This window comes from Ranitomeya variabilis, chromosome 5 (genome assembly GCF_051348905.1).
Source record: "Ranitomeya variabilis isolate aRanVar5 chromosome 5, aRanVar5.hap1, whole genome shotgun sequence".
NCBI lineage: Eukaryota > Metazoa > Chordata > Amphibia > Anura > Dendrobatidae > Ranitomeya > Ranitomeya variabilis.
This window is the reverse complement of record NC_135236.1, coordinates 269,293,714-269,306,954: the sequence shown is the minus strand read 5'-3', so window position 1 is coordinate 269,306,954 and position 13,241 is coordinate 269,293,714. Positions and strand designations below refer to the sequence as shown.

The window sequence follows — 13,241 nt, the reverse complement described above, 5'->3', positions numbered from 1 at the left end:
TGTATTGTTTGCTAATATGCTAATGGCATATTGCCCTAGCTTGTTGAAACAATGAGCCCCTGAAACCTTCCCCCCTGACCTGTGAATGAGGAGGGGGACTTTTAAAATATCAGTGAGGTGAGACACAATCTCAGATCGTGTGTGGAACTATGATGTGAACACAGCACCTCAGAGAGAAAGAAGCGTATATGGACTGTTATCCTCTGTCTGCTGGATTGTTGGACTCTCATCTCCCAGGGCTTTTATCCTCTTACTGAACTGCATTCAGGTTCTGGACTATCTTATCCTTTGTGTGGTGGATTGTATATGGACCTTTCGTATTTTTGCCTAAATAAAGGTCTTGGGATTGTTCACTCTTCTCTTGCTCTGTGATTGTGTGATACCGAAGAAGGACCCCGTGACAGAGGGCTTTGAACTTTTATATATTTTTTATTTTTCTACATTTTTAAAACTTTTTTCACTTTTGGCATGCTTCAATAGTCTCCATGGGAGACTAGAAGCTGCCATAACCTGATCGACTCTGCTACATGCAGGTGATGATCAGCGGTCGGCGCACGGCTCAATTAGGGCAGTAGGGACCCACTAAGAGGTTTGTCGTGAATTAGCAGTGCGCTACATACAGTCTAATCATAATGTTCATCTAAGAACCTCTTGTTCAGTTAAAAATACATTTTTACCTAGCGGCTTTAGATCCATGTATGGTTTTTGGAGGTACGGTTCATGCTCCCATTGGGCACAAGTGATTTTAATTAGCAGGAGACTGCAAAGGGTCTGGCCCATTCTTTCTCTTTTTGAAGAGCTTGAGGAAGGCGAGTTTCAGTGCTCCTTTCATTTGCAGTTGGTGCTGTGTGGCGGCCATAGTTGCTGTGGCTTTGTACTGGTGTGTTGCTGCAGTTTAGAGTCATGGTGATTCAGTCATGAAGCATGGTTGCAGTTAGGCACCGGGCTGTCTGCCTTGCCATTGCAGTGCCACTCTGGCGGTGGTCGGCACGTGGCTCCACTCCGTTGGGGCAATACGGACTCCTTTTATTTGGTATTGGTGCTGTGTGGCAGCCATTGTTGCTGTGGTTTTGTGCTGGTGGCACAGCACGGTCTTGAGACACCGGGCAAACATGCCCCTTCGCTAATACATGAGTCATTGTCCAGAAAGCAAGCATGGGAGGAAGAGGGGAGCGACAGAGCAGCGGCATGAGTTGGCAGCTGTGACATCATACCCTCCTCGCGCTGTCACTGAACATCCCTGCATCTCCGTTGTCCTGGCGCTGGCAGCTCTCCTGTCCTGTGCTGAGAGGTCACGTGGTACCACTTATTCAGCTAATGCATATGCACGCATCTCCACTTCCATAGGCGGGCACGCATATTCATTACCTAAATGAGCGGTACCACGTGACAACTCAGCACAGGAGAGGAGAGCTGCCTGTGCCAGGACAACGGAGATGCAGGGACGTGCAGCGACTGCCCGAGGAGGGTGAGTATGATGGGGAAGCTCAGCCATGCATACAAGGACGGAGGATCCCAGTCATGCATACAAGGATGGGGGAGGAAGGGGGGGAGCTAAGCCATGCATACAAGGACAGGGGAGGATGGGGGGGAGCCCAGCCATGCATACAAGACAGGGGAGGATGGGGGGAGCCCAGCCATGTATAGAAGGTCATGAGAGGACGGGGGAGCCCAGCCATGCATACAAGGATGGGGGAAGGCAGGGGGGAGCCCAGCCATGCATACAAGGATGGGGGAGGACAGGGGGAGCCCAGCCATGCATACAAGGACGGGGCGGGGGAGCCACACAGAGCAGGACAGGGATCAGGGGACAATGCATACATGGCTTATACTCGAGTCAATAAGCTTACCCAGTTTTCCAAAGCAAAATTAGGGGCCTCGGCTTATACTCGGGTCGGCTTATACCCGAGTATATACGGTACTTGCGGAGAGAAGGAGGTTGTCACTCAGAATTTTACGGTACTTGGCTCCTTCCATTCTCCCATTGATGCGGCAAAGTAGTCCTGTGCCCTTAGCAGAGAAACACCCCCAAAACATAATGTTTCCACCTCCATGCTTGACAGTGGGGACTGTGTTCTTTTGGTCATAGGCAGCATTTCTCTTCCTCCAAACACGGCGAGTTGAGTTAACGCCAAAGAGCTCAATTTTTGTCTCATGTGACCACAGCACCTTCTCCCAATCACTCACAGAATCATCCAGGTGTTCATTGGCAAACTTCAGATGGGCCTGCACATGTGACTTCTTGAGCAGGGGGACCTTTTGTGCACTGCAGGATTTTAAACCTTTACGGCATAACGTGTTAAGAAAGGTTTTCTTGGTGACTGTGGTCACAGCTGCCTTGAGATCATTAACAAGTTCCCCCATGTAGTTTTAGGCTGATCTCTCACCTTCCTCATAATCAAGGATACCCCACGAGGTGAGATTTTGCATGGTGCCCCAGATAGATGTCGCTTGACAGTCATTTTGTATTTCTTCCATTTTCTTACTATTGCATCAACAGTTGTCTCCTTCACACCCAGCATCTTACTTATGGTTTTGTAATCCATTCCAGCTTTGTGCAGGTCTATGATCTTGTCTCTGACATCCTTATGAAGCTCTTTTGTCTTGCTCATGTTGTAGAGGTTAGAGTCTAACTGATTAATTGAGTCTGTGGACAGGAGTCTTCTATAAAGGTGACTATGTAAGACAGCTGTCTTTAATGCAGGTAAAGAGTTGATTAGGAGCATCTAACTGGTCTGTATGAGCCAGACCTCTTAATGGTTGGTAGGGGATCAAATACTTATTTCTCACTTATAAATTTATATAATTTATATTATGTGAGTTTCTGGATTTTATTTTTGATACTCTATCTCTCAATGTTAAAATTAACCTATCCTTTAAATTGTAGACTGTTCATGTGTTTGTCAGTGGGCAAACTTACAAAATCAGCAAAGGATCAAATACCGTATTTTCCGGATTATAAGACGCTCTGGATTATAAGACGCACCCCAAATTTTGAGGAGAAAAATAGGAACATTTTTAAAAAAATAAAACGGTGGTGCTTCTTATAATCCATGCGTGTTATTGCTTACCGGGGGTGGTGGCTGCAGTGAAGCAGGGTCTCAGGGTCGCTACTGGAGGAGGCAGGAGTGGAGTGATGCTGCAGGCTGCAGGCTGGGATGAGGGGAGTGTTCCGATGTGTGGCGCGCTGCTCTGGGTGCCCAGTGCTGCTGCGGGTGTCTCCGGTGCTGCGGGGGGCTCGGTCAACCTTTTTTAAAAGGTCAGAGCCCCAGCAGTTCCATGGCTTCCTGTGTGGTGGACTCTAGGAAAAAGGCCGCCGGGGGCGGTGCATGCGCAGATGGAGATCTCGGCTCCAAGATCTGCAGCAGGCTACAGCAACGGTACTGGTAAGGTATATCTGCATTATAAGACGCAGACCCATTTTCCCCCTAAATTTGGGGAAAAAAGTGCATGCTATAATCCCGAAAAATACGGTACTTATTCCCCCCACTGTATATATATATATATATATATATAGATACAAAAAAAGTGAAAACAGCACAAGCTCACCGACGGGTGCCAGGCCTTCCAGGCAGGACAGTCCACTTATCCACCCAAGTATCATAGAGATTAGAAAAAGGAAGGCAGCACTCCAATATTTGTAAAGGTGAAAAAAGCTGTGACGTTTATTTCAGACCCACATCTTCATACGACGTTTCGGCTCACACTGAGCCTTTCTCAAGGCTTGAGAAAGGCTCAGTGTGAGCCGAAACGTCGTATGAAGATGTGGGTCTGAAATAAACGTCACAGCTTTTTTCACCTTTACAAATATTGGAGTGCTGCCTTCCTTTTTCTAATCTATATATATATATATATATATATATATATATATATATTATTTATCTATATAGCACCATTGATTCCATGGTGCTGTACATGAGAAGGGGTTACATCAAAATACAAATATCACTTACAGTAAACAAACTAACAATGACAGACTGGTACAGAGGGGCGAGGACCCTGCCCTTGCGGGCTTACATTTTACAGGATGGTGGGGAAGGAGACAATAGGTTGAGGGTTGCAGGAGCTCCGGTGTTGGTGAGGTGGTAGCTTCGGTAGTGGTGAGGTATATATGTATATATATACTGTATGTATATAATGTGTGTGTGTGCGCGCTTGCATACATTATATTACAAAGAGGAAAAAATTTAATTTGATTTTTGTGATAAAATATGTTACACTATTTTGTATCCAGGTAACGGTGATGCATGGAGAAGCACTGGACTCTATCTGCCTCCCGAGAGATCTGTAACATTTATATTTCCAGCCTCAGCTGTGGATAAAGGTCTCCAGGTAACTGCACATTTTGTGTGTTTTTCAACTTGAGAAAAAAATAAAACTGTCAATAATTATAGATAGAAAACGGTTCTACAAATGAAAGATAGATCTTTCCTGGAACTGGCTATTGTCCTAGGAATTAGACCTAGACAGTTAATATTCCATAAAGGGAATTTGTCAGCAGGATTTTACCTCCAAAACTATTAATGTACATTCCGCGCTGCCTAGTCCTGCTTGACTGGCAGCTTCTATGCTTTGTGACTTCAAGCTAAGGAGTCGTCAATCAAGTGGGAGGAGGCGGGTAAGAGAGCTGGAGTCTTCAGAGCTACAGACTCATTTGCACATAAATTCAAATGCTGATTTCTTAGTGGTGGAGGAACAGAATAACCATGTAAAGGAACTGTTGGACTTTACATGGAGTTAAGGTACCATCACACTCAGCAACTTTGCAAAGAGAACGACAACAATCTGTGACGTTGCAGCGTCCTGGATAGCGATCTCGTTGTGTTTGACACGCAGCAGCGATCTGGATCCCGCTGTGCCATCGCTGGTCGGAGCTAGAAGTCCAGAACTTTATTTCGTCGCCAGGTCGGCGTGTATCGTCATGGTTGACATCAAAAGCAACGACGCCAGCAACGAGCATAGGGGGCGTCGTAGCGTCTCCTTCTAGCCAGGTAGGCGTGTTACATTACAAAAGGAGACGCCCTCAGCCGCGACGACCTGAGAGGGAACTTGCAGCAGGAACAATGGTTGTTAGCTGGGCGGAAATGAGTGGCTGTGACGCCGTCTCCCTGTCAACGCTGATAGACCACAGCGGGATCATCTGTACCTGCGTTCCGGAATATAAACTGCGACTCTACTCAGTCTTTCCTTTGCGATCACTTGTGCGTCCTGTCTGCAACGCCCCTAGATGTGTGTCGGGTTGGTACACTCCGGCTGTTTGACATGGAGCTAACAACCAGCGAGAATGAGAAGTGAGTCGCCGTTACGTCACTGGATCGCTCCTGCATTGTTCTGGAGTTGCTGTGTTTGACGTCTCTACAGCGACCTAAACAGCAACGCTCCAGCGATCTAGTTAAGGTCGGCTCGTTGTCTATATCGCTGCAACGTCGCTGAGTGTGACGTTACCTTAAGTGGAGTTGTGCATGCACCAATATAAACTGTTAAGCAAAAGCCTCTATATCTTTTGTGGCACTATAGCACTTTACCGGAATTGACTTCACGGACACCTCGTCTTTAATGTCCCCTCATTTGGTGTTTTGGGTTTGTAATATTGCTTTATCTAATATATAATTGCCTAGAATACTACTTCCTGCAATTTGTGCCAACTTCCGTGGCTTTGTCCGGAGCTAATGTCCGGAGATAATGTCCGGAGCTAATGTCCGTAGCTAATGTCCGGAGCTAATGTCCGGAGATAAGTGACGTCACCAATGTCCTACACCCAGGCAGAGCACAGTAGCCCCAGGCAGAGCACAGGGGCCCCAGGCAGAACATGGGGCCCCAGGCAGAGCACAGGGGCCCCAGGCAGAGCACAGGGGCCCCAGGCAGCATATGGGGCCCCAGGCAGAGCACAGGGGCCCCAGGAAGCATATGGGGCCCCAGGCAGAGCACAGTGGCCCCAGGCAGAGCACACACCAAATCGGAGGCCGAGGGGCCCCGCCAACCAAATCGGAGGCCGAGGAGCCCCGCCCACCAAATCGAAGGCCGAGCGGCCCCGCCCACCAAAGCAGAGGCCGAGGGGCCCGGCCCCACCCACCAAAGAGGAGGCCGAGGGGCCCCGACCACCACATCGGAGGCCGAGGGGCCCCGCCCACCAAATCGGAGGCCGAGGGTCCCCGCCCACCAAATCGGAGGCCGAGGGTCCCCGCCCACCAAATTGGAGGCCGAGGGTCCCCGCCCACCAAATCGGAGGCCGAGGGGCCCCGCCCACCAAATCGGAGGGCGAGGGTCCCCGCCACCAAATCGGAGGCCGAGGGTCCCCGCCCACCAAATCGGAGGCCGAGGGTCCCCGCCCACCAAATCGGAGGCCGAGGGTCCCCGCTCACCAAATTGGAGGCCGAGGGGCCCCACCAACCAAATCGGAGGCCGAGGAGCCCCGCCCACCAAATCGAAGGTCGAGGGACCCCGCCCACGAAAGCGGAGGCCGAGGGTCCCCGCACACCAAATCGGAGGCAGAGGGACCCCGCCCACCAAATCGGAGGCCGAGGGGCCCCGCCCACCAAAGCGGAGGCCGAGGGTCCCCGACCACCAAATCGGAGGCCGAGGGTCCCTGCCCACCAAATCGGAGGCCGAGGGTCCCCGCCCACCAAATCGGAGGCCGAGGGTCCCCGCCCACCAAATCGGAGGCCGAGAGTCCCCGCCCACCAAATCGGAGGCCGAGGGGCCCCGCCAACCAAATCGGAGGCCGAGGGGCTTCGCCAACCAAATCGGAGGCCGAGGAGCCCCGCCCACCAAATCGAAGGCCGAGCGGCCCCGCCCACCAAAGCGGAGGCCGAGGGGCCTGGCCCCGCCCACCAAAGCGGAGGCCGAGGGGCCCCACCCACCACATCGGAGGCCGAGGGGCCCCGCCCACCAAATCAGAGGCCGAGGGTCCCCGCCCACCAAATCGGAGGCCGAGGGTCCCCGCCCACCAAATCGGAGGCCGAGGGTCCCCGCCCACCAAATCGGAGGCCGAGGGTCCCCACCCACCAAATCGGAGGCCGAGGGGCCCCACCAACCAAATCGGAGGCCGAGGGTCCCCGCCCACCAAATCGGAGGCCGAGGGTCCCCGCCCACCAAATCGGAGGCTGAGGGGCCCCGCCAACCAAATCGGAGGCCGAGGGGCTCCGCCCACCAAATCGGAGGCCGAGGGTCCCCGCCCACCAAATCGGAGGCCGAGAGTCCCCGCCCACCAAATCGGAGGATAAGGGGCCCCGCCAACCAAATCGGAGGCCGAGGGGCCCCGCCAACCAAATCGGAGGCCGAGGAGCCTCGCCCAACAAATCGAAGGCCGAGCAGCCCCGCCCACCAAAGCGGAGGCCGAGGGGCCCGGCCCCGCCCACCAAAGCGGAGGCCGAGGGGCCCCGACCACCACATCGGAGGCCGAGGGGCCCCGCCCACCAAATCGGAGGCCGAGGGGCCCCGCCCACCAAATCGGAGGCCGAGGGGCCCCGCCCACCAAATCGGAGGCCGAGGGTCCCCGCCCACCAAATTGGAGGCCGAGGGTCCCCGCCCACCAAATCGTAGGCCGAGGGGCCCCGCCTACCAAATCGGAGGCCGAGGGTCCCCGCCCACCAAATCGGAGGCCGAGGGTCCCCGCCCACCAAATCGGAGGCCGGGGGTCCCCGCCCACCAAGTCAGAGGCCAAGGGTCCCCGCCCACCAAATCGGAGGCCGAGGGTCCCCGCCCACCAAATCGGAGGCCGAGGGTCCCCGCCCACCAAATCGGAGGCCGAGGGGCCCCACCAACCAAATTGGAGGCCGAGGGGCCCCGCCCACCAAATCAGAGGCCAAGGGTCCCCGCCCACCAAATCGGAGGCCGAGGGTCCCCGCCCACCAAATCGGAGGCCGAGGGTCCCCGCCCACCAAATCGGAGGCCGAGGGGCCCCACCAACCAAATTGGAGGCCGAGGGGCCCCGCCCACCAAATCGGAGGCCGGGGGTCCCCGCCCACCAAATCAGAGGCCGAGGGTCCCCACCCACCAAATTGGAGGCCGAGGGTCCCCGCCCACCAAATCGGAGGCCGAGGGTCCCCGCCCACCAAATCGGAGGCCGAGGGGCCCCACCAACCAAATTGGAGGCTGAGGGGCCCCGCCCACCAAATCGGAGGCCGAGGGTCCCTGCCCACCAAATCGGAGGCCGAGGGGCCCCGCCAACCAAATCGGAGGGCGAGGGGCCCCGCCCACCAAATCGGAGGCCGAGGGGCCCCGCCCACCAAATCGGAGGCCGAGGGTCCCCGCCCACCAAATCGGAGGCCGAGAGTCCCCGCCCACCAAATCGGAGGCCGAGGGGCCCCGCCAACCAAATCGGAGGCCGAGGGGCCCCGCCAACCAAATCGGAGGCCGAGGAGCCCCGCCCACCAAATCGAAGGCCGAGCGGCCCCGCCCACCAAAGCAGAGGCCGAGGGGCCCGGCCCCACCCACCAAAGAGGAGGCCGAGGGGCCCCGACCACCACATCGGAGGCCGAGGGGCCCCGCCCACCAAATCGGAGGCCGAGGGTCCCCGCCCACCAAATCGGAGGCCGAGGGTCCCCGCCCACCAAATTGGAGGCCGAGGGTCCCCGCCCACCAAATCGGAGGCCGAGGGGCCCCGCCCACCAAATCGGAGGGCGAGGGTCCCCGCCACCAAATCGGAGGCCGAGGGTCCCCGCCCACCAAATCGGAGGCCGAGGGTCCCCGCCCACCAAATCGGAGGCCGAGGGTCCCCGCTCACCAAATTGGAGGCCGAGGGGCCCCACCAACCAAATCGGAGGCCGAGGAGCCCCGCCCACCAAATCGAAGGCCGAGCGGCCCCGCCCACCAAAGCAGAGGCCGAGGGGCCCGGCCCCACCCACCAAAGAGGAGGCCGAGGGGCCCCGACCACCACATCGGAGGCCGAGGGGCCCCGCCCACCAAATCGGAGGCCGAGGGTCCCCGCCCACCAAATCGGAGGCCGAGGGTCCCCGCCCACCAAATTGGAGGCCGAGGGTCCCCGCCCACCAAATCGGAGGCCGAGGGGCCCCGCCCACCAAATCGGAGGGCGAGGGTCCCCGCCACCAAATCGGAGGCCGAGGGTCCCCGCCCACCAAATCGGAGGCCGAGGGTCCCCGCCCACCAAATCGGAGGCCGAGGGTCCCCGCTCACCAAATTGGAGGCCGAGGGGCCCCACCAACCAAATCGGAGGCCGAGGAGCCCCGCCCACCAAATCGAAGGTCGAGGGACCCCGCCCACGAAAGCGGAGGCCGAGGGTCCCCGCACACCAAATCGGAGGCAGAGGGACCCCGCCCACCAAATCGGAGGCCGAGGGGCCCCGCCCACCAAAGCGGAGGCCGAGGGTCCCCGACCACCAAATCGGAGGCCGAGGGTCCCTGCCCACCAAATCGGAGGCCGAGGGTCCCCGCCCACCAAATCGGAGGCCGAGGGTCCCCGCCCACCAAATCGGAGGCCGAGAGTCCCCGCCCACCAAATCGGAGGCCGAGGGGCCCCGCCAACCAAATCGGAGGCCGAGGGGCTTCGCCAACCAAATCGGAGGCCGAGGAGCCCCGCCCACCAAATCGAAGGCCGAGCGGCCCCGCCCACCAAAGCGGAGGCCGAGGGGCCTGGCCCCGCCCACCAAAGCGGAGGCCGAGGGGCCCCACCCACCACATCGGAGGCCGAGGGGCCCCGCCCACCAAATCAGAGGCCGAGGGTCCCCGCCCACCAAATCGGAGGCCGAGGGTCCCCGCCCACCAAATCGGAGGCCGAGGGTCCCCGCCCACCAAATCGGAGGCCGAGGGTCCCCACCCACCAAATCGGAGGCCGAGGGGCCCCACCAACCAAATCGGAGGCCGAGGGTCCCCGCCCACCAAATCGGAGGCCGAGGGTCCCCGCCCACCAAATCGGAGGCTGAGGGGCCCCGCCAACCAAATCGGAGGCCGAGGGGCTCCGCCCACCAAATCGGAGGCCGAGGGTCCCCGCCCACCAAATCGGAGGCCGAGAGTCCCCGCCCACCAAATCGGAGGATAAGGGGCCCCGCCAACCAAATCGGAGGCCGAGGGGCCCCGCCAACCAAATCGGAGGCCGAGGAGCCTCGCCCAACAAATCGAAGGCCGAGCAGCCCCGCCCACCAAAGCGGAGGCCGAGGGGCCCGGCCCCGCCCACCAAAGCGGAGGCCGAGGGGCCCCGACCACCACATCGGAGGCCGAGGGGCCCCGCCCACCAAATCGGAGGCCGAGGGGCCCCGCCCACCAAATCGGAGGCCGAGGGGCCCCGCCCACCAAATCGGAGGCCGAGGGTCCCCGCCCACCAAATTGGAGGCCGAGGGTCCCCGCCCACCAAATCGTAGGCCGAGGGGCCCCGCCTACCAAATCAGAGGCCGAGGGTCCCCGCCCACCAAATCGGAGGCCGAGGGGCCCCGCCCACCAAATCGGAGGCCGGGGGTCCCCGCCCACCAAGTCAGAGGCCAAGGGTCCCCGCCCACCAAATCGGAGGCCGAGGGTCCCCGCCCACCAAATCGGAGGCCGAGGGTCCCCGCCCACCAAATCGGAGGCCGAGGGGCCCCACCAACCAAATTGGAGGCCGAGGGGCCCCGCCCACCAAATCAGAGGCCAAGGGTCCCCGCCCACCAAATCGGAGGCCGAGGGTCCCCGCCCACCAAATCGGAGGCCGAGGGTCCCCGCCCACCAAATCGGAGGCCGAGGGGCCCCACCAACCAAATTGGAGGCCGAGGGGCCCCGCCCACCAAATCGGAGGCCGGGGGTCCCCGCCCACCAAATCAGAGGCCGAGGGTCCCCACCCACCAAATTGGAGGCCGAGGGTCCCCGCCCACCAAATCGGAGGCCGAGGGTCCCCGCCCACCAAATCGGAGGCCGAGGGGCCCCACCAACCAAATTGGAGGCTGAGGGGCCCCGCCCACCAAATCGGAGGCCGAGGGTCCCTGCCCACCAAATCGGAGGCCGAGGGGCCCCGCCAACCAAATCGGAGGGCGAGGGGCCCCGCCCACCAAATCGGAGGCCGAGGGGCCCCGCCCACCAAATCGGAGGCCGAGGGTCCCCGCCCACCAAATCGGAGGCCGAGGGGCCCCGCCAACCAAATCGGAGGCCGAGGGGCCCCGCCCACCAAATCGGAGGCCGAGAGTCACCGCCCACCAAATCGGAGGATAAGGGGCCCCGCCAACTAAATTGGAGGCCGAGGGGCCCCGCCAACCAAATCGAAGGCCGAGGAGCCCCGCCCAACAAATCGAAGGCCGAGCGGCCCCGCCCACCAAAGCGGAGGCCAAGGGGCCCCGCCCACCAAATCGGAGGCCGAGGGTCCCCGCCCACCAAATCGGAGGCCAGGGGTCCCCGCCCACCAAATCGGAGGCCGAGGGGCCCCGCCCACCACATCGGAGGCCGATGGGCCCCGCCCACCAAATCGGAGGCCGAGGGTCCCCGCCCACCAAATCGGAGGCCGAGGGTCCCCGCCCACCAAATCGGAGGCTGAGGGTCCCCGCCCACCAAATCGGAGGCCGTGGGGCCCCGCCAACCAAAGCAGAGGCCGAGAGTCCCCGCCCACCAAATCGGAGGCAGAGGGACCCCGCCCACCAAATCGGAGGCCGAGGGGCCCCGCCCACCAAAGCGGAGGCCGAGGGTCCCCGCCCACCAAATCGGAGGTCGAGGGTCCCCGCCCACCAAATCGGAGGCCGAGGGTTCCCGCCCACCAAATCGGAGGCCGGTCCCCGCCCACCAAATCGGAGGCCAAGGGTCCCCACCCACCAAATCGGAGGACGAGGGGCCCCACCAACCAAATCGGAGGCCGAGGAGCCCCGCCCACCAAAAGTAAGTGCGGCCCCAAAAGTAAGTGCGCCCCCGGGTGCAAAAGTAAGTGCGCCCCCGGGTGCAAAAGTAAGTGCGCCCCCGGGTGCAAAAGTAAGTGCGCCCCCGGGTGCAAAAGTAAGTGCGCCCCCGGGTGCAAAAGTAAGTGCGCCCCCGGGTGCAAAAGTAAGTGCGCCTCCGGGTGCAAAAGTAAGTGCGCCCCCGGGTGCAAAAGTAAGCGCGCCCCGGGTGCAAAAGTAAGCACGCCCCCCAGTCCCGTGTGTGAAAAGTGCTGCTGTAAAGCTGGTAGCGCTGTTCAAGCACCATGTATTTCCTTCAGGAAATGCCCATCCTAATATATAATTGCCTAGAATACTACTTCCTGCAATTTGTGCCAACTTCCGTGGCTTTGTCCGGAGCTAATGTCCGGAGATAATGTCCGGAGCTAATGTCCGGAGATAATGTCCGGAGCTAATGTCCGGAGCTAATGTCCGGAGATAAGTGACGTCACCAGTGTCCTACACCCAGGCAGAGCACAGGGGCCCCAGGCAGCATATGGGGCCCCAGGCAGAGCACAGTGGCCCCAGGCAGAGCACAGGGGCCCCAGGCAGCATATGGGGCCCCAGGCAGAGCACAGTGGTCCCAGGCAGAGCACAGGGGCCCCAGGCAGCCTATGGGGCCCCAGGCAGAGCACAGTGGCCCCAGGCAGAACATGGGGCCCCAGGCAGAGCACAGGGGCCCCAGGCAGAGCACAGGGGCCCCAGGCAGCATATGGGGCCCCAGGCAGAGCACAGTGGCCCCAGGCAGAGCACAGGGGCCCCAGGCAGCATATGGGGCCCCAGGCAGAGCACAGTGGTCCCAGGCAGAGCACAGGGGCCCCAGGCAGCCTATGGGGCCCCAGGCAGAGCACAGTGGCCCCAGGCAGAACATGGGGCCCCAGGCAGAGCACAGGGGCCCCAGGCAGAGCACAGGGGCCCCAGGCAGCATATGGGGCCCCAGGCAGAGCACAGTGGTCCCAGGTAGAGCACAGGGGCCCCAGGCAGCCTATGGGGCCCCAGGCAGAGCACAGGGGCCCCAGGCAGCATATGGGGCCCCAGGCAGAGCACAGGGGCCCCAGGCAGCATATGGGGCCCCAGGCAGAGCACAGTGGCCCCAGGCAGAGCACAGGGGCCCCAGGCAGAACATGGGGCCCCAGGCAGAGCACAGGGGCCCCAGGCAGAGCACAGGGGCCCCAGGCAGCATATGGGGCCCCAGGCAGAGCACAGGGGCCCCAGGCAGCACATGGGGCCCCAGGCAGAGCACAGCGATATTTTGGACCACTGTGCGGTGTTTCAGACCCCCTGAGTGATGTCTGGGGCCCTGTTCTTAAGTATATTAAAGATTAAAGTAACGTATATTAAAGTATATTATAGATCAAATTTGACACGTTTATGAGCACCATTGAGTGATATACTCAAGAATGACATAATTTTTCAACAT

General features: G+C 59.6%; 1 protein-coding gene across 1 annotated transcript in view; it reads left to right on the top strand.

Moving 5' to 3' along the window:
• The window catches only part of LOC143775758 (TRPM8 channel-associated factor homolog), a 235,378-nt gene that overhangs the window by 74,632 nt on the left and 147,505 nt on the right, over nucleotides 1-13,241 (top strand). Inside the window, exon 4 of the mRNA XM_077264279.1 lies at nucleotides 4,235-4,332. Within this exon, the coding sequence (XP_077120394.1) occupies nucleotides 4,235-4,332 (98 nt within the window). The remainder of the gene's footprint in view (nucleotides 1-4,234; nucleotides 4,333-13,241) is intronic.